The 20,395-nt window shown below is 40.3% G+C and overlaps 1 protein-coding gene across 2 annotated transcripts; it reads right to left on the bottom strand.

The window, feature by feature from the left end:
- Nucleotides 1-565: 565 nt before the first annotated feature.
- Nucleotides 566-17,292, bottom strand: slc6a1b (solute carrier family 6 member 1b). 2 transcript variants are annotated; one of them, XM_058054408.1, is made up of 15 exons: nt 16,833-17,292; nt 15,931-16,329; nt 15,620-15,751; nt 15,396-15,496; nt 14,915-15,024; nt 13,513-13,645; nt 11,744-11,878; nt 11,381-11,484; nt 10,160-10,284; nt 9,626-9,738; nt 9,417-9,548; nt 6,798-6,900; nt 6,613-6,713; nt 6,339-6,506; nt 566-3,529 (listed from the first exon to the last, which is right to left on the bottom strand). In XM_058054408.1, exons 2-15 carry the CDS (start codon nt 16,175-16,177, stop codon nt 3,413-3,415), a joined length of 1,821 nt encoding a protein of 606 aa, XP_057910391.1. In that variant the 5' UTR covers nt 16,178-16,329; nt 16,833-17,292; the 3' UTR covers nt 566-3,412. The 2 variants fall into 2 exon arrangements, with proteins under 2 accessions (XP_057910391.1, XP_057910392.1); XM_058054409.1 differs by having other exon boundaries at nt 15,931-16,326.
- Between the last annotated feature and the right edge of the window lie 3,103 nt (nt 17,293-20,395).

Genomic DNA, 20,395 nt, shown 5'->3' with positions numbered 1-20,395 from the left:
AAGAAAATCAATCAATCAGTAATAAATAAATATAATAATAATCATAAAACAGCAAATAATAAAAACTTAAGAAACCACATATAGTTGGTGGGTAGACAAATTATTTTTTTCAGATTAAAATTAACAAAGCATTATTAGAGCCCCGTAGACATGACAAAACACGACTATAGTCACATTTATACTTTTTTTTATTTACAACATATTGCGCAACTGCAGGGTCTTGAGACACATGCTAACTCGCAAACGAGAGAGCTAGCGACCTAAGCGGTAGCCTTCAAGTTATTTCCTTTAAACTTAAATAGCCAAAAACTTACCACTTCCACACGGATAGGGAGGATAACTATTAACAGTTATTTAACCTTTAACATGAACATTAATCAAACGTAATAATTTTTTCTGGGTACATGATACCATACAGCATCCATATCAAACTTGCGCGGGCCGCACTAACATTAAACTCTCATATCAAAGCGGGGGCCTTAAACTAGTGTCCTGCGGGCCACATTTGGGCCCCTGCTCTACAGCATTTTGGGCTTGTGCACAACAAAATAACACTACACAGACATGATAATCTATAGATCTTTATTTATTTTTGCAGATAACATATATTGCAATCATGCTTTTTCATAGAACACATCTAAAGACATTTATTATATTTTCTTTACATAGAATATTTTACATCAGGCCCAAGAAACAGCTAAAAATATACAAAACAATATTCTCTGACTAAACATTTCTATTACATTATTACTTTGATCTGCATTATTCTTCATGATATTATTATAACTCTATTATGTTATGATTCTTTTTACAGAAGGAAAGAGATGTGCTTTAGTTTCCCAGATGATAATCTTATTGCAGAAAAAACAGTATACTGTATAACATTTTTCTTTTTTTTTCTTTTTCTTCTACATTTAGACAAAAAAAGAAAAAAAACGAACATTCACAAATACATGTATTACACAGTCCAGTTTACAACATCATTAAAGAGAAAGAGACAGAAAACTGCAGTACGCTAACTTTGTACAAAATGCACCAAATCCTTTTTTATTTTTTGTTGTCGTCGCGCATTTTCATTTACATACTTTGAAAGAAAATACATAAATAAAAGAGACTCCTGATTCCTGTCGCATGTAGCTGCCACAGAAGCAAATCTTATTGTTATTACTTCTTTTACAAACATTACAGGTCTGTTTCATATCTCCTAGCAAACTTGATATGTAATCATAGGTTTTCCTTTTATTTGGTGAAAAGTTCACCAGGATTTAGACTGTGCCCACTTTCATCGCAGTTCATTCAATATGAACTAAAAGCAATGACATGCAAAAAATAAACACACGCACACACACACACGCTCAAGATTTGGATTTGTTGTGAGTTAGCATGTTGGGTTTCTCGTAGATTTGACAATAGTATTTCCTTAGGTAATGGTCGACGCGTTAACAAATGCCGTACCTCAATAAATGTATGTGTCATCCAATTGAGACAAATAAATGCCAAATTCTTCCCCTCAGGGAAAAAAAACAGGTTGTAACTGTATTGACTTCAGTCCATTGTTCTTTTTTTTATACACAGGCTTTACTAATCAAAACAGCAGCACCTACAGAGGCACCTTAACAGTCTTTCAGATTAAGTAAAGTATCACATTAATATGCGCGATGGTGTCTGTTTAGTTGATTGGCGTCCCCAAAGATTAATAAGGTGCTCCACAACATTGTGTGCTTGTCATTTCTTTCATTATTATACATTGATGTCGTACAGTGAAGTTATATTTCTTCCCTAATTGGAAATAATTTATATACTGTTTATAGGTTTTGAAAAAATACATATGAATGTATCATAATATTACAGCATTTGGTCACATCTACTTATCTATAACTCAAAGGGTGACTAGTTTTACTTTATTTTACTTGTATTGTACAGTTAAAAGTTATACTTGCATGACAGTGTGTTTATCCAATCTATTATTCAAATGCTGAGCATGTATAGTTTTTAATTATACGTATATATATACGTATATATATACCATAATAGTATCCGAGAGCATTTGTTATTCAATGGTTGAGTAATTTACTTTATTTTAGTTGTCTTTAACCTACAGTGTTTAAATTTATGTTACGCATAAATTGTATGACAGTTAATCTAAGTTAAACGCTGTACAATACAACTAAAATAAAGTAAAACTACTCAACCTTTCAATGAGAGATAGATGGACAGATAACCGTGGAACCGCTGTTCATAAAACTATGTAACAAAAGTGAAACCAGTCAAATGCTTGTCGTGAACAATTCCCTGTGTGCAGTATTATTAAAGATGATTTTTTTCCGTGGTGATTTTTAAGTCCATTTCTATTTTTCTATCGAATAATATAGTATTGTTTACTAATATCGTAAAGGTTTCTCCCCTAATAGACACCATCTGCAGTCACTATATGAGGAAATACAGTGTATATTTATGTTTTATAATACATAACATGAACCATTTTAAGTGTATCATAACAGTATCAGACAGCATTTGGTCACAACTACGTTTTGTTCCTGAGGAGTGGATTACTAAATATTATATTTATATAAGGTGGTCGCCATCATACTGTATACAGTGGTTTACATACCGGATGCCCAAAAGAAGTGAATTGCTCTCACAGTGGGACATAGTAGAAGTAGTAGTAGTATTTCTATACCACGTTGTGCTTGTATTACTTGTTTGGTCCTTCTCCTTAAAATCGATCAAATATCATACAAAAAACTATCTAAAAGTTATTCTACAAAAGAAGATTGTGACGACACACTGTACATGTTATTGTCCTTCAAAAAAAAAACAAAAAACAAGACAAACTGCCAACAGTTTGGACAGTCTTTTGCTACATATCCTACATATGTTTTTTTTATATATATATAGATTATTTGTAGTTTTTTTTGCTGTTGTCACTGTGCTTTTCCAAGGTACAGCCCCTAGAGGTGAGTGGGTCCAACTAAAAATAAATCATATTTGACACATAGTGATTTAACCCCACCGGCTAAACATCCCCACTTACTGCATCTCATGTATTGAGTTCAGGTACAAGCATTTTAACAGTATTTGTACATTAACTGTAGCTGCAATACTACTTCAATGCAGGACTGTGATTTAAAAGATATATTTTCATATTTCTCTTTTGCATAATTACACAACACATGGCTGGGTACTTTCCTTATACACCCTTAGAACTCTGCATGACACAAATGAGAAGAATAAACTCAAAGAAAAAGAAGAAGAAATGTGATCGGGTTGGTCTCACGTGTCCCCAGGAGGTAGGTGAATGAAAGCAGACGTGGACGCCTGGTGGTCGTTCCCAACCTTGATTTACGCTTCTTGCCAGCGTGAACGCTCATGAACGACTGGCCGCTAGACATGGAGACACACTCAGAAGGTTCTAGATGTAGGCCTCCTCAGTGGCTCCAGGATTCTGGTTCTGGGCTTCGGCCTGCTGGTCCGGCCCATTTTCCTGAGCCTTCACCAGGACCAGTGGTTTGATCATCATCCTTAGACGCTGGGAAAGTAGACACATGAATTTTACTCTTGTTCCTCCCAAAGTGTGTGTACCTGGGCAGGAAGCGCTTTGTTGATTTGTTGACTAAGACTTTTGTACCATTACTTTTGTAACGTCCTCACAGGGGGAAGCAAGAAAGTCAGAGATTAGTTTTACTTTAGTTTAGCTTTATTGTCATTTTACACAGTTTATCATCATAATGTTGAATATTTTTACTTTATTTTAGTTTTATTGCAGTTTTTAGTGTTTACCTTAATGTCACATCTACATTACCGCTCAATCTATCAATGAAATGCTGAATAGTTTGATGTAGTTTAGTTTTATTGTACAATGTTTAACTTAAATAAATAAAAGTGAACTAAAGTAAAACTACTCATTATGTAATTGTATTGAAATAATGACATATATGTGCAACATTAAACACTGTACAAAGTGCGTGTGAATGGTTGTTTGTCTATATGTGCCCTGTGATTGGCTGGTGACCAGTCCAGGGTGTACCCCGCATCTCGCCCAAAGACAGCTGGGATAGGCTCCAGCACCCCCGCGACCCTTGTGAGGAAAAGCGGTAGAAAATGAATGAATGAATGAATGAATAAAGTAAACCTACATTATCATATGAGTTAAATAACCATCCATCCATCCTTTTCTGCCTTCATTTATCCGTAATCATCCATCCATGTTGTCTTCTCTCCACACACTGTATTTGTTTGGACATGTTCTCTGTGCAATACGAGCTAAACTCACCCCTAAAAGCCCAAATGATTGTCTTGATGATTAGGCTGACACATTGCCACTTGCAGCTCTGTGCGGCACTGCACATTGTGTCTAATGTGTGCGTGAGTGCTGTGATTGCTGCAATTAGGCAATCAGCTGCTACTGCTGCTGCTGACACCTGCATGTCGACGCTGACAGACGCTGTCATTAGCGTCCATTTCCTGTCACAATCTCAGCCACTTGAGGATCATACAGACCCTCTAGTGCAGGGGTTGGGAACCTATGGCTCGGGAACTAGATACGGCTCAGTTGATAACTGTATTTGGTTCTCTTATGTCATGTCTTAACACAATGAAATGTTTTTATTTTCATTTTGATGACATTTTAAAGTAACATATTGGAGATATCACATTGTTGAACATTCTAAATATAAAAACCTTTTTTATGAATTTTAATCCAGCCAGGCCGAGTGGTTAGCGTGCAGGCAACACAGTTAGGAGACCAAATTTCAATTTTACGCTCTGTACATGCGTGGGTTTTCTCCGGGTACTCCGGTTTCCTCCCACATTCCAAAAACATGCTAGGTTAATTAGCGACTCCAAATTGTCCATAGGTATGAATGTGAGTGTGAATGGTTGTTTGTCTATATGTGCCCTGTGATTGGCTGGCGACCAGTCCAGGGTGTACCCCGCCTCTTGCTTGAAGACAGCTGGGATAGGATCCAGCACCTCCGCAACCTTGTGTGCAACATATAGACAAACAACCCTAACCCTAAACATTTTCCCCAGTTTTCCATGTTTTAGTCTAGGCTTCTCAACTGAGACTGCAGACTCCAATAACTAATTGATAAAATCATCTGGAATGGTAAAGAAAGCAGTCTTGCAGGACTCCCAGACTTCATCAATGGAATAGATCACATAATTCAAATCACAGATTTTTTGGTTTCATCTTCCAAGCCTCGTCCCTCATCTAACCAAGCATTCTCCATTATGTTCATGTCTGGTGACTGGGCTGGACAATCCTGGAGCATCTTGATGTTCTTCATTATCGGGAAGTTTGATGTGGAGGCTTAAGTAGTAGAAGGATCGCCATATTTTGCTTACCATCATACTGGATGTAACCGCGAGCCATTATATCTCCACCAAACTTGAATATGTTCTTGGTGAATCTTGGGTTCATGTGAGCGCCAACATGTACTTGTAGCATTTGTGGTAATTGTGATGCAATCAACCTTCGGCCCTTTTCAACTATCCATCCTTGTTTAGTTCTCTCTAAATTATTGTTGCTCATTGCCTTCCAAATTAGAAGAGAGGGCAAATTCTTCAGCAGGATGACACTTCTCACACTCCAGCCTCTACGTCAAAGTTCCTGATAGTGAAGAAGGTCAAGATGCTCCTGGATTGGCTGGCTAATTACCAGACAGGGTTAAATGAAGGAGGAGGATTGGAAGATGAAACTAAAGAGTCTTCATGAACTCTGGGAGTTGTGCAAGACTGCTTTCTCCGCGTTTCCACATGATTTTATCCATTATTAACGCAATAGCTCAAACGTATGGACGGAGTCCTCCAAGCGCATGGGAGCTGTTCTTATCAAGACACCTTGACTTTATGTTCTAAGTTTTTTTGTGTGTTTTCAATGGAAATTATGATTTCAACTGTACATTATGTTGGTATGCAACAGTAATAAGAGGACAGTGGTGACTATAGCGGTGCTGTTTCATGTCTGGGGGGCTTGAATAATATTAAAAAACATACTTAGAAGGTTGTCGTACAGGTCATAGTACAGATAAAAGGTGAGCCAGCTGTGTGCCAAAAATATTACTATTTTATGAGCATCTCACTTGGTTTGTCGCTGGTGTTACCAGAACATGACACAACAAAAAACGGGGCTATAATATATGTTAGAATAATTGCTTACCTTATTCTATATACAGTACATGTTTTGTATCTATTGGTTTAAATAGAGCCATCGCCATGCTGTGCCTTCCAAAGGAAAGCGTGTATACTATTTTCCATTTTGCTTCAATTTCATGGCTTTTCCTGCAATTATGAGATAAGCAAAGCAGGCAAAAAGAGAAACGGCAGGCTCAACTTACCTCTTTGTAAGTGCCTTTGAGAGTGAGAAACATGTATCCCATATAGCCGGGGATGAGGATCATGGAGGAGAGGGCCATTAACCAACCGACACCCTGGCCCCAGGCTGGGAATACGTAGTCGCCCATGGTGAGGGGAACCATCTGCACGGCACTGAATAGGAACACTCCCTGGAAAGGGGACGTGAGCATGTAAACGTCATCATCTACTAGTACATTGAATAACTTTGTCTGGATATTTTAGTGATGCTTTTGTAGTACTTGTGATAGTACTTACAGCAACAATGAGTGGTGTGAAAACAACCCAGCAGGCCTTCCACCAAGCACAAGGCCTGTATCCCACCATTTCCTCAATGTTGTCATAAAACTTGTTTACACCTGCAAGTTAAAGCACATTCATACTCTAGCTCCATCGCCATCCTCGATTAAAAAATAATGCCTTCATCATCAGGTGTGCCTCACCGTAGAACCAGGAAATGGAGATGCACTCAAAGAAGACGAGGAAAAGCAGACACATCCCACTGGCTGAGTAGTAGTCGAAGAGCTTAAAAACGTACAGGCCACCCTAGGAGGTCATTGGTGTGAGGGGGTAGGGAGATAGAGACATAGATGGACGGCAATTAGAGTGTTGGATATGCAGGCCAGTAGCAGACCACTGGAGTGGAACAACATAGACATCTATTGTACTGTCCTTAAACCAGGGGTGTCCACTGAAGGATGCATATAGACAAATTGGAGGCTCAGCAGTGGCCATTTTTGATAGTCAGCACATTTAAAATCATTAAACACACAAATATTAATCCAAAGTATGTTCATACATTTAAACAAAAAACAGCCAAGGAATGGAATTGATCACAACTGGACTGTTCAGGTTGGCTTGGAAAATGTTTCGATTCTTATCTTAGCAGACTTCATCAGTTCATACTCAAATACTAGATAGGACAGCTCTCGTCAGACAGGTCTAGACCTCAAAGACTAGATAGGACAGCTCCAGTTCCTTCAAAAGCTCTCGGTCAGTTGTTTTTAGTCAGACTAGACGTGTCTAGGACTAGTTGAGATGAACTCGGACATCTTTTGTCAGAGAAGACTACAGTTGTTGTATCTAGTCTCTGAGCTCCTGTCTAGTCTGACAAAATCTGTCCTACTTAGTCTTTGAGCTCTCTCTGTTTAGTCTTGTCTAGTTCTTGTTCTAGCCTAGCCTGAATAGACGTGAACAAGCTGTCCTGTCTAGTCACACTATCTTTCATCACACTAGTCTACAGCTGTCCTATGTAGTCTTTGGGCTTTATTGTAGCTCTAGTGTTGTCTGACTAGAGCTGTCCTATCTAGTCTTTTGAGCATGGACTGATGAAGCCTGTTCAGAGGAAAGGCAAAACGTCTTCTCAGATAACCTGAACATTCCAGTTCCAAGTCCACAGCTCAAAAGCTAGATAGGACAGCTATAGTCTAGTCTGACTAGGTTAGAACTCAATGTCTGTAGAAATACTAGATAGGACAGCTATAGTCTAGTCTGACTAGGTTAGAACTCAAATCTGTAGAAATACTAGATAGGACAGCTATAGTCTAGTCTGACTAGGTTAGAACTCAAATCTGTAGATATACTAGATAGGACAGCTATAGTCTAGTCTGACTAGGTTAGAACTCAATGTCTGTAGAAATACTAGATAGGACCGCTATAGTCTAGTCTGACTAGGTTAGACTCAATGTCTGTAGAAATACTAGATAGGACAGCTATAGTCTAGTCTGACTAGGTTAGAACTCAATGTCTGTAGAAATACTAGATAGGACAGCTATAGCCTAGTCTGACTAGGTTAGAACTCAATGTCTGTAGAAATACTAGATAGGACAGCTATAGTCTAGTCTGACTAGGTTAGAACTCAAATCTGTAGAAATACTAGATAGGACAGCTATAGTCTAGTCTGACTAGGTTAGAACTCAATGTCTGTAGAAATACTAGATAGGACCGCTATAGTCCAGTATGACTAGGTTAGAACTCAATGTCTGTAGAAATACTAGATAGGACAGCTATAGTCTAGTCTGACTAGGTTAGAACTCAAATCTGTAGAAATACTAGATAGGACAGCTATAGTCTAGTCTGACTAGGTTAGAACTCAAATCTGTAGAAATACTAGATAGGACAGCTATAGTCAGACCAATACCATGAAAATGTGCATATTTTGGGAACTTCAAACAGTAGGTCGGGGTATGGATAGTAACTACATTTCTAAATATGTCATACAAACCTGGTCTACCTGGTCACCAACTTAGCGATTTTTGCTATGCTTTTGCTATGCTATTGTAGCCAGTTTGATATGTGGACTCCCATAGAGCAGCTGCAATAAATAACCTGCACAGAAAGCTTTCTAGATCTTACAGAATCCGCACCTATTCCAGCTGTATTTCACTGGCTTTCCAAAATGGTTTGATTGGCCACACTCCCAAGTGTTCTTGAGCACTTCTGGTCTACTGCCGAACCCTACTTTCTAATTTTGTTGTTATAGTAGTTGATAATAAATGAATAAACCCTTTGGAGAGCTTTTGAAAACCGAGTGTTCACAGCCATCACAAACTTCTTTCAGGGCTCATTTTCAAATGCGTAAACCTCATTATCTGAAACGTTAGCATAGTTTAACACGATAATACAATATTGCAACAACATTTATAGGTCAGACAAGTGGAAAAAACACAAAAGGTCCCCTTTGACACATAAAACAGACCACACCATGAAACCTTATCTACTGCACCACATAGACATTAAAAAAACACCAAAATTACACACCAATCTACACACCGCAAGGCATGCTGGGTAACTCAATGTGTTATTCCCCAACGCGCTACATAAAATTGTATTTTGCGAGTAATCAGACCGCTTTAGGTGCTGTTTTTAGAAAAGGCTGCTCACAACCAATTTACCAACTTCTTCTGGTCTTTTGGAGACTAACATGAAAGCAAGTATGGCTTCATCTCTTCATCATCTTCTCTTCATCTGAGAAGCGGGTCCAGTTGTGGGCCCCTCCCTCATATGATGATGATGATGATGATGCTAATCTGCAAACAACTGCCACAAATACATGTCTGTACCTGGGTGATGTTGGACAGCCCAATGATATATGACACCAGGCAGACGACCGCTATGAAGATCTCCCGGCGCTTTCGGAGTATATGAGGGAACTCGTCCACCAGCGCGGTGATGAAACCTTCCACCGTGCAGAACTGGAAGAATGGTGTGTGTTTAACACAGTTGTTCTTTCAAACCATCATCTTTACCGCTATGGTGGCTTTGTCTGTACCTGACTGTCGATTCCCAGCATCAGCAGCATGGAGAAGAAGAGGATGGCCCACAGAGGAGAGATGGGCAGCTGAGTGACGGCCTCAGGATAAGCCAAAAATGCCAAGCCGGGTCCTTAAAGCACACATAAATGAAAGACCTTTCATATCAAATGTAAGCACAGGACCATTTATACGACCCTCAAGTCAAAAAGTTTGGGCTTAAGTGTGATGAAAGTGCCTGTAATGCAAGATAACATAAGAAGAAGAAGCTATAACAGAATGAAAGTGTCCTTGGGAAATGAATGTCGAACTTCTACTTGAGGATTTACAAAGGATTTGCCGAATCACTGTGCAATTTTCCTTTTAATTAACCCAGAAATAAAAAAAAGCAGACGCTCGCTATAAGTGAAAAGTGTCCCTTTTTTCAAAAAAAGACTCAAAAGAAAGAATAACACAACTTGAGAGCTAATTATTTGCACAGCTGCAAGTTGCGTTGCCTTTGTTGATTGTAGCTATAGAGGTTTTTTTTTTATTTCGACATTGATTGCAATTACCTGAGGCTGCCACATCAGCGATGGGCCGCTTTGTCACGTTGGCCATGAAGCCCACAATGGAGAAGATTACAAAGCCGGCGAACATGCTGGTGAAGGAGTTGATGCAGCAGACAATGACCGAATCTCTGTGGAGGGAAGTACAAAGCACAAGGCAGCCATTGTCACGCCTGTATCAATTCCTTATCAACCCGTCACACATTGGGAAGAAGGGGAGGGGTGGGGATGCTGTGGCGCCATTTTGCATCCTGCATTTTTGGAAATGGCTGATTATTTTTAACTTGAAAGACAGTCGGGGATGATAAAAATGTACATGGGCTGGTGAAGCAACAAAATAGTAAAACCCTTAGTACTGCTGGAGAGTATAGTTCTGCCCCTTTAAAGCAATACGTCAGTTTTTGTGAGGTGTTTTAAGAAGGTCTTATATGTTCATGTCTCACATAAGGATTGTGGATGATGAGCAAAATTCCCCCCAAAGTTCAGTTTTCCTTTAAGATACAATCCTGCCATGAAGGGTTAGCCACCGGACCCCGAGCAAACTGTTTACATCAGGGGTCTCAAACATGCGGCCCGCGGGCCAAATGTGGCCCGCAGGACACTAGTTTGAGGCCCCCGCCTTGATATGAAAGTTTAATGTTAGTTTGATATGGATGCTGTATGGTATCATGTACCCAGAAAAAATTATTACATTCAAATTAATGTTCATGTTAAAGGCTAAATAACTGTTAATAATCTAATCTGGACTAAATTATGTAAATAACCAACAGTGGGTCATTTTAAGGGTAAATGTCAAGAAAAAGGCAGCAAGGCGGTCAAGTGGTTAACACACAGACCTCACAGCTAGGAGACCAGGGTTCAATTCCACCCTCGGCCATCTCTGTGTGGAGTTTGCATGTTCTCCCCGTGCATGCGTGGGTTTTCTCCGGGTACTCCGGTTTCCTCCCACATTCCAAAAACATGCTAGGTTAATTGGTGACTCCAAATTGTCCATAGGTATGAATGTGAGTGTGAATGGTTGTTTGTCTATATGTGCCCTGTGATTGGCCGGCGACCAGTCCAGGGTGTACCCTGCCTCTCGCCCAAAGACAGCTGGGATAGGCTCCAGCACCCCCGCGACCCTCATGAGGAAAAAGCGGTAGAAATTGAATGAATGAATGAATGTCAAGAAAAATTATCTTTAAATTTTATTTCAAATATCTATCTATACATATATATAAAACCTACCTGTACACATTGTTGTTGAAGGGGTTATAGCTGCCCAGCGCGATGAGAGAGCCCAATCCCAGTCCGTAGGAGAAGAAGATCTGAGTAGCAGCATCTAGCCAAACCTGACTCAGCCAGATGACAAAAATGGTTGTCAACATATGTGCAACATTCAACAAGCTCACATAACTGGGTGTTGTTTTTTTCTGCATTCTGTTCCAATTCATCTAGGATTTGGTACCACATATAACCCACAAATTCTGGAGTCAATCAGAAATGCTGCTGTTGCTGTTATTTATAATCATTTTCATAGTGAAAATCCCCAACAACTAGCGAAACAGACAATAATATAGCCTTGTTTCGGGACAACAACAAACTGCGTACCTCAGACTCCTTCAGTTTTTCAAAGTCTGGCGTGATGTAGAAAAGGATGCCATCAAATGCGCCAGGCAGAGAGATGCCACGACAGAACAGGATGAAGAGCATAAAGTACGGGTATGTGGCCGAGAAGTAGACCACCTAAAACAAGACAGAAGGTCATAGTTAGAAAACAAACCTCCATTTCCTAAAATCAAGCAGTGTTGCATTTGGAAAAATCTGTCTGAAGAGAACTTTTTCAGAAGGTGCTTTGTCGTGTTCCTGTATTCCTAACAATGGAGCGTAGTGACCTAACACTTTTCCCATTACAAATCATTCAGTTCTGGAATACAAAGAACTAGCAAGGTTTGTTGCTAAAATGAATATGTATCATATTTGCATGTTGGCTACGTCAAACCTACAGTACGCCCTCGTTCATGGAGGATGACGTTACAAAATGACATACATCTTTGATTCTGGGGTGATTCAAACAACAAAAAATGAAAAATCCTACAGAAATGTCTGTAAATCGGTTGCCCTTATCGTCCTTTTGTTCAGGTAGCAGGCAACTGCTTGGCTCACAAAGAATGACACAAGATGTTGGATGGACACTAGCATAGAACGAGCTTTTACATTGTGACTAAAACTGCAAAATGATCAATAAATGCAAAATTAAATGAAATTGCACAAAAAAATGAAGCAAAGTGTTCCTGTTGGATTGTTTGTTTGTGCTAGTTAACATTCTACTTCCTGGTTCTTGATGTTACAAATTGAAAAACAGGAATGTACAATTTTTAATTATGAGGCGTTTGATGTCACCACATCACCATGCAAAAACAGAAAGAAATACAAACTGTTGTATTAGTTCAGATTTAGCACTACGTCCATTCTAAGTCCTTGAATGCACCATATTTCCAAAAGTTAAACGTACATACCCAGCAAGTAGTCTATTCCATTAAGCATCATTGTCATTCATTTGGGCCTATCAGTGAATCTATAGGCACCAATGAAGAACACCAATGAAGGAGAGTGTCCAATACTGGGGTCTGGGGCAAGGGGGGGAGGCTGGTGGCCGGGGCAGTTTTTCCTTCTAGTTCGGGATCTCACTGCCTAACTCACCCCCCCCCCCCCCCTTTCCAGGCATTACTTTACTCATGATTGGGCATGGGCCATGGCTAAGACTTGATCACCCTTTAGTTGGCCGCCTTTGATGAGGGTGTCTAGTGTTGAAAGTTTGAAACACCCTCTGATTTAAAGGTACAGTACTGATGATGTGTTCCAAAATTTCCAACGCTCAAGTTCCCACGCTACTCTCAACATCCTCGCCTCATGTGTTGACCATCTGTTGGCACATTTTCCATCAGGTCTTGCGTATTTACAAACCAACGTTGGTGACCTTGTTAAACATGTTTCAAACAGCAGATGAGTTACGTTCTTGTTCATGGAAGACGACGTGAGTTAAAAGTGGATGGATGGACATCAAAAGGCTAGTTCTTGGAGGTTGGGTGAAGGACTCAAACTGTATTTTTGCATCCCGGGAAGAGCGGACACGTCTGTATTTCTATCCAGATGTGCACCAAAAAACACATTGGGAATTAAAATAACTAATGTTGTAATGGTAGTCTAATCTGGTCTCAAGTGGGACACTTAAAGGGTAAGTTATGTAATCATCCCCCCCTCTGGTGGTGGCTCATGGTGACAGCTCGGCGACCTTGGGTGAGTGAATGGTGAGTCTTGTTGCGGTGAAATGATGCACACTAAATGATTTCTTTGTGTTGCCCTTCTTGCTGACTTACTTTGCCGGTCCAGCTGACCCCCTTCCAGATGCAGAAATAGACCAGCACCCAAGCGATGGCAAGGGTGATGGCCAGCGGGATCCTGACTTCTCCGGGCTTCTCCAGGCCATCCGTCATCTGGTGCATGTTGCGTCTGCAGGGTTGGAGGTGGTCTTATATTATTTTTTGTTTTTAGCTTTGTCCAAGTTTTAATTTCCAAATATTTCTTTCTCATAAAAAACTATGTTAAGTGAATTCATTTGTTAACAATATAAGTGATATTGTAAGTACCTGTTCAATTCGAGGTTCAATAGAGTTTAGTATTTTGTATTTTTTGTAATAAGTTCCTGACACAAATAGATTGTATACATTAAAAAATCATAAATGTTATATACATTTCATGCCAAACACTTGAAAATTTAAAATGTATAAATTATGTGGATAACTGTTTTATCACAATATTTTTGGTCTTAGTATTAGTACTTTATGTGTGTTTGATGTGGTTTGTTTGTATTGACAGTTCCCTTTCATGTGGCCATTAAAAAGTATCTAAGCAACATTTACTTGTGATAAAATGATATTACTTATTATCAAAACAATGTATTCATCATTATTAATAATAAGTATGTAATTTTTATTTATTTAATAATTTCATTTGATCATTTCTGATCATTTTATTTCAGCAAATAATCCTTTACGTAGTAAGTATTTTAGTACTTTAATCATTATACTAGTATAAAAAGAAGTTAACCCCAGTTCAATAAAACCAAAATAAAGTAAAATGACTCACACCCTTTGAAGACAGCCTGACAGACACGCAATGGAGAGCAATAGTGTCACCAAGTGGCTTTTTATAGGTACTGCAGTAATATGCCGCGTTGTGTATCACAAGTGTATTCATGTCACCATGTGCTTGGCCAAATTAATTTTTGAATGTATTTGATACTTAGTCCATAGGTATGAATTTGAGTGTGAATGGTTGTTTGTCTATATGTGCCCTGTGATTGGCTGGCGACCAGTCCAGGGTGGACCCGCCTCTCGCCCGAAGACAGCTGGAATAGTGAGGATAAGTGCCATAGAAGACGGAAGGATGGGTGGATATTGCATTTAATTAAGCAAATAGGAATGTGCAAATACACTAGTGAGGATAAGCATATAGAAAATGGATGGATGGAATGTGCAAATCGTTATCGTCTTTTCTTATTTGACCTGCACTATTCAATAAAGCAAAGAAGACCGGTGAGATTTGCAGACATCTCGTATTCCAACGGTTTGAACTTAGTTTTGTTTGCTATTGGTTTAACTCCAAATTGTACCATTTTTGCTTCCTTTGTGTGTACATTTATTGCGTATTTTAGTTCTGTTTTGGGGTATTTTCTTAAACATAAATACAAATGGATATGAAGTCTGAAAACACACTCACTCCCAGAACTCCACCACAGCACTGGTGAGGTTGGTGGTGTCCGAGATGCTGTAGTTAGTGTAGCAGCGCTCTGTGTTCCAGGAATTACCACAGGTCTGCCATGGCAGTTCCTGGATAGAAACAAAACCAATGAAGAAAAAAAAAAAACATCTTTTGACTTGGAGTGCACTTTCCCACCTCCGGGTCCAATTCTGTGTGCGCTGTCAAGCAGCCAAGACCATGATAGTCATTGCGAGCAGGGGGTGTGGGGGGGAGCATTGCGATTTCATGCTTCTCCCCAAAAGACGTCATGACTCACGGCCAGAATGCATTTATCAAATGCTGGTGTAAAGCGCTAATTATGTGGGAAAGGAAGTAATAAATGTCATAGTGTGTTAAAGGCTTAAATAGGTGCTCTGTGGAAATGCAGTAAATGTAATATGCTCCTGTTGTTCATTGATCTGGACTGTCTTGGCTCCATTCTAAATCAGAGGATACTCACAGAGGTGAAAGAATTGTAGAGATAGTAGAGAGCCCAGGAGATGATGACAATGTAATAAATATTAAGCCAGAAGGAAAGCACAGCAGCAGCCAAACCAACACCTGAAACAACAACACAGTCATATCAACTGTGGAATAATACCCCTATCTTATATTATTTTCATTATGTATAATATTGGACATCTTTTTACTATAATTAAAACAAGTAAAGCAAGAAAACAATACCTTTAAACATGGGTGCCAGCTTCCACACTCCGAGTCCCCCAATGGAGGTGTACTGACCCAGGGCCGTCTCCAGAAAGAAGAGGGGCATGCCAGCAAATATCAAGGTCAAAAAGTAGGGGATCAAGAAGGCTCCTGGATGAGAGGTACAGCAAAAAAAAAAGTTCAGTGATAATTATGAACATTCAACATAATCCAGATGCACGGTCACTGCTACGCTTGTGCGTAATTACGCACGGTACAAGATTTTTAAAAGGAAACAGAATCCTGGTCGTGAATAAGGTATACTCCTTGTGGGAAGCAATCCTGATTACCTCCTCCATTCTTTCCACACAAATAAGGAAATCTCCACACATTCCCGAGTCCGATGGCGTATCCCACACATGAGAGCAGAAAGTCAAATTTGCCGCCCCACGTCTCTCGTTCGGGTATGTCCTTCTTGCTCGTCTGCACTTTCACCACCAGCGTTTTGGGCTTGTCGTTGGGAGTGCTCGTCGGCGCCTCACTGACTGTCTCCGTAAGGACGTGGCCGTCCGAGGTTTTGGTCCCGTTCGTGGCCATGGTTGCTGTCTCGGTGTCTTAGTCAGTCGGTGCGCGCGCGTCCGAACCCGCGGATGGAAGACGGAGACGAAGGAGGAGGAGGACAAGGAGGAGGAGGAGGGGGAGGAGGGAACCACTTCAGCACTGGTTCGGGTCACACAGCTTCACTGCTGCTGCAAAAGAGAAAAAAATGCGTAAAAAATATGCATCCAAAACAAATAACAGGTCCTGTATCAACGCGTTCACCTTAATTGCATACAGGTTGCAGTGCTTAATTGCAGAAAATGTGCGCTCTGTTTCTCTATCTCTATCTATCTTTATCTACCCTTAGTATCCCGCAGAAACACTCCGTCTAAAATAATAACCAGGAGTGATTATAACATAATAAACGTTGAAAAAACATTAATGATCATTTTTTTAATAGTGGAAACAATGCCACTGAGGCATGCCTTCTCATTAAAATGTTCCTTTTGTTTGCATTTAATCTCATTTTCCGTGCAAACGCGCGCAAAGTACGCGCAGGATTGGAAGCTTTCCTCATTGTGCCCGGCGAAATGATACCAAATGGAGTTCATTGTTAAACATAATTAGTTTTTTTCTACAATAAACATCAAATTAAGACGTTACCAGTTTAAAATAATGATTAACGAGTGTCTATTTTTGTTAAATAACTTACCTTTTATATTTTTTGTTGAAGAGGAAACAAATATTTCCAAAAGTTTGTATTCCCTTTGCGCTTTTCTTTATATAAAAAACAACAACAACCCAAAAGCCGAGCGAGTAAATGACCCTGAGGGTGGAGAATGGATGGATGGATGGATGGATGAATGGATGAAGGAGTTAGTGTTGGTCGTTGGGTTGTGTGGAGGAGTGGTGTTGCTGTCCTTAAAGGAGTGGTGCTGAAGGAGAGGCAGGCAGAAGAAGAAGAAGACAAGAAGCGAGAAGGAGCTGCGGCCGTCTGACTTGGAGCGAGCAGCAGGGGCGTGCAAACTTGCAGCGCGGCCTCATATCCACATCAATGTCGCCACAAAGTCGAGCCCCCCCCTGCACACCACACGCCACACACACTCCACACACACGTACACAGCAACTAGTCCAACATGTCCAGTGTGGCAGCAGCTCTGGGAGAGGAGCATCTTCTTGTCCCAACGTTTTATATCCTTTCTCACCTCCTTTTCTCTCTCTCTCTCTCGCTCTCTCTTGGTCCCTCTTTCTCTCTCTGACTCACCCAAAAGGACAATGGATGCCTTTTTTTTACTTCTAACTTGGACTTAATCAACCCTCCATCATTTATTCATTTCAACTCTGGAACCATATTTATTAAAGTTAAAGCCAGCCAAGCACCAAGAAAAACAATGTTGAGAAACAATCATTCATTTTCTATCGCTTATCCTCACGAGGGTCGCAGGCGTGCTGGAGCCTATCCCAGCTGTCTTCGGGCGAGAGGCGGGGTACACCCTGGACTGGTCGCCAGCCAATCACAGGGCACATATAGACAAACAACCATTCACACTCACATTCATACCTTGCAGGCTACTTCCTGGTTCATGGAAGATGATTTAAGATAGGCTGTACCATTTTTTGGATTCTGGGTTAAGGTCCTTTGTGTCGAGATAAATACAAACGTAAAGTGTACATTCACATTATGTGTGCATTTGTCCTTTTCCTTTGTCAGCATGTTGTTAGCATCCTGTTCACAAAGGATGATATACAATAGTAAGACTGTACCATTTATACATGTAGGAACAAGGGAAGTTTCATCATGACAAACATTCATTCATTCATTTTCTACCGCTTTTTCTTCACGAGGGTCGCGGGGGTGCTGGAGCCTATACCAGCTGTCTTGGGGCGAGAGGCGGGGTACACCCTGGACTGGTCGCCAGCCAATCACAGGGCACATATAGACAAACAACCATTCACACTCACATTCATACCTATGGACAATTTGGAGTCGCCAATTAACCTAGCATGTTTTTGGAATGTGGGAGGAAACCGGAGTACCCGGAGAAAACCCACACATGCACGGGGAGAACATGCAAACTCCACACAGAGATGGCCGAGGGTGGAATTGAACACTGGTCTCCTAGCTGTGAGGTCTGCGCGCTAACCACTCGACCGCCGTGCCGCCATGATCTCAATCAAGGGTTTAAAAAAAATAAGGTGAAGTTTTTGTTTCTTTTTTTACATGTTAGGTAGCTGACTACTTCCTGGTTCACAGAGAATGACATTAAGGCATTACAGATACACGGACAGGATAATTATACCATGATCTAAATCCTCAAAAAAAAAGCTTTAAAAAATTGTGTAAATGCTGTATTTTTTAAATATTTTTTTGTATGTTAGCTACAGGCTACGTTCTGGTTCAATGACGTGAAGACGTATAAATAGACTGCCTTTACTATCTGCAATCTGGGGCGGGGAGGGTCAGCTATATTATGAGTCATTTAAAAAACAAAAGTGTAACAAAACTGGAAAGCTTTTTTCTTTTTGCAAATGTGTAGTATGCATGCTTAGCTAGCTAACAAACAACAATTGAAACAGTTATTTCTGATACTGTCTTCGGTAACCAAAGTACGGCCCTGAAACGATTTGTGTCTCTTTTTGAAAAGAACAATACAGGAAATTATTCAAACAGGACTGCACCAGGAAAGATGGGCATGATAGTTTTTCCTGTGAAAATGGGGTAGCTGACTGGTATGAGCAATGGTAGAAAATGTGAATTTCCAAATAATTCATTGGTTTTGCAGGAAAGTGTCAGACAAAAGCTTATTTTTTTCATGTGTGCTGGCACAACACGATAAGAAGGGTGCAGGCCCATAAAGGGAGTCAGGGTGTGTGAGATAAATTGAAAACAATCTCCTTAGCGCGCCGTCTTCCAAAATGAAATACCCTTGTGGAACATCCTCGATGAGGAGTTTTTAATGCGCGCCGCAAATCCGAGATGAATCATTAAGAGTCTTGCGAAATAAGTTTGACAATGAGACGGGATTAAAGCAATGGCGGCTCTTCCTTTCCAGGTGATGACAGCATGATCATTTAGCCTATTTCCTTGCCCTGCTTTGTTCATTCTTCTTCTCCTCATCTGCATGCGCCGCGTCGGAGGCTGCACGGCGTTGCTGCGAGCACTCACAGGCGAGGGAAAAGGACGCCCAGTCGGCGAGCCAATGACAGGAGAGCGACCCTTCTCATGATGCCAAACAAAATGTAACATGTCTAATCCCCACTGTCTGATTGGCCCTCACACACAAAGGAGAAGGGGGATAGGAAGAAGTGCTTCCTCGTGGGCCCCCCCACCTGATGGCGAGCCTGTGTGCAGTGGAGCTTGTAATTACAGGACGAGGTGGCGGTAATAGAGTGTGGTGAAAGGCAAACACACAGGCAGACAGCTGGGCCTTGTGTCACTTTCACTGATTCACATACAAAGACAGGCCAAAAAGTAACATCACATGACATTTACACCCATGCTCACTCACGGTGCAACCAAAGGTAATACCTGTACTACAATGTAACTACACAGACTATGCAGATATTAAAATAAAGGCTTACACACAAACATACATGCAAAACAATACAATTACAATACAAAAACCACAAGACATTCCGGGTAACATTCTGTCTTTATTAAACCTCATAGTTTGACCCCCATAAATCGGGAATGTGTCACACAGCTCAATGCGCTCTACCAAACACCCACAGTCACATTGGGGTGTTTATCCGAATCACCACCCAATTTGGTCCACACCTTAAGGGGACTGGCAAGCACATGTGAGTAAAATTTGCAGAAGATTAATTGGTCCTTTTGAACACAACCTACAAAGTAGGTTACAGTAAGTTACAGTTATGAATGTGAAACAATTAGGACACCCCATGTACTGCACACAAAAGGGTGAAAATATGTCAAAACATGCACACCTACCTCAAAACAGTCTTTATTGCTCTCTGGTTCTACCACATCTTACTTATTGTGTGGAAATATACGGTAATAACTTTCAAAGCAATCTTTACTCGCTAAATGTACTGCAAAAAAAATGATGCCGCCAAAAGAGAACATACTAACTCCTTGTTTCTAAAATCACAAATACTTCAACTTGCAGATATAGTTGACCTTCAAACAGCTAAAATAATGCATAAGGCTAAAAATAACCAAGGGGAGAAATATGATCTCAGGGAAGAACTAAATTTGAAACACTTATATGCCAGGACTACGTTAAAAAGCCACAGGATTTCAGTATGTGGAAT

Source organism: Doryrhamphus excisus, chromosome 18 (genome assembly GCF_030265055.1).
Source record: "Doryrhamphus excisus isolate RoL2022-K1 chromosome 18, RoL_Dexc_1.0, whole genome shotgun sequence".
Taxonomy (NCBI): Eukaryota; Metazoa; Chordata; class Actinopteri; order Syngnathiformes; family Syngnathidae; genus Doryrhamphus; species Doryrhamphus excisus.
The sequence above is the reverse complement of the archived record's forward strand: the minus strand, read 5'-3'. Positions and strand labels throughout refer to the sequence as shown.

What these genes read in the sequence shown, in the direction of transcription:
- slc6a1b (XM_058054408.1), bottom strand. Translation starts at nt 16,177, where the DNA reads ATGGCCACGAACGGGACCAAAACCTCGGACGGCCACGTCCTTACGGAG. An exon ending in GTGTGGAAAGAATGGAGGAG is followed by an intron (nt 15,752 to 15,930) that starts GTAATCAGGATT and finishes CCTCTCATCCAG; the next exon opens with GAGCCTTCTTGATCCCCTAC. An exon ending in GCTGTGGTGGAGTTCTGGGA is followed by an intron (nt 13,646 to 14,914) that starts GTGAGTGTGTTT and finishes CCAACCCTGCAG; the next exon opens with ACGCAACATGCACCAGATGA.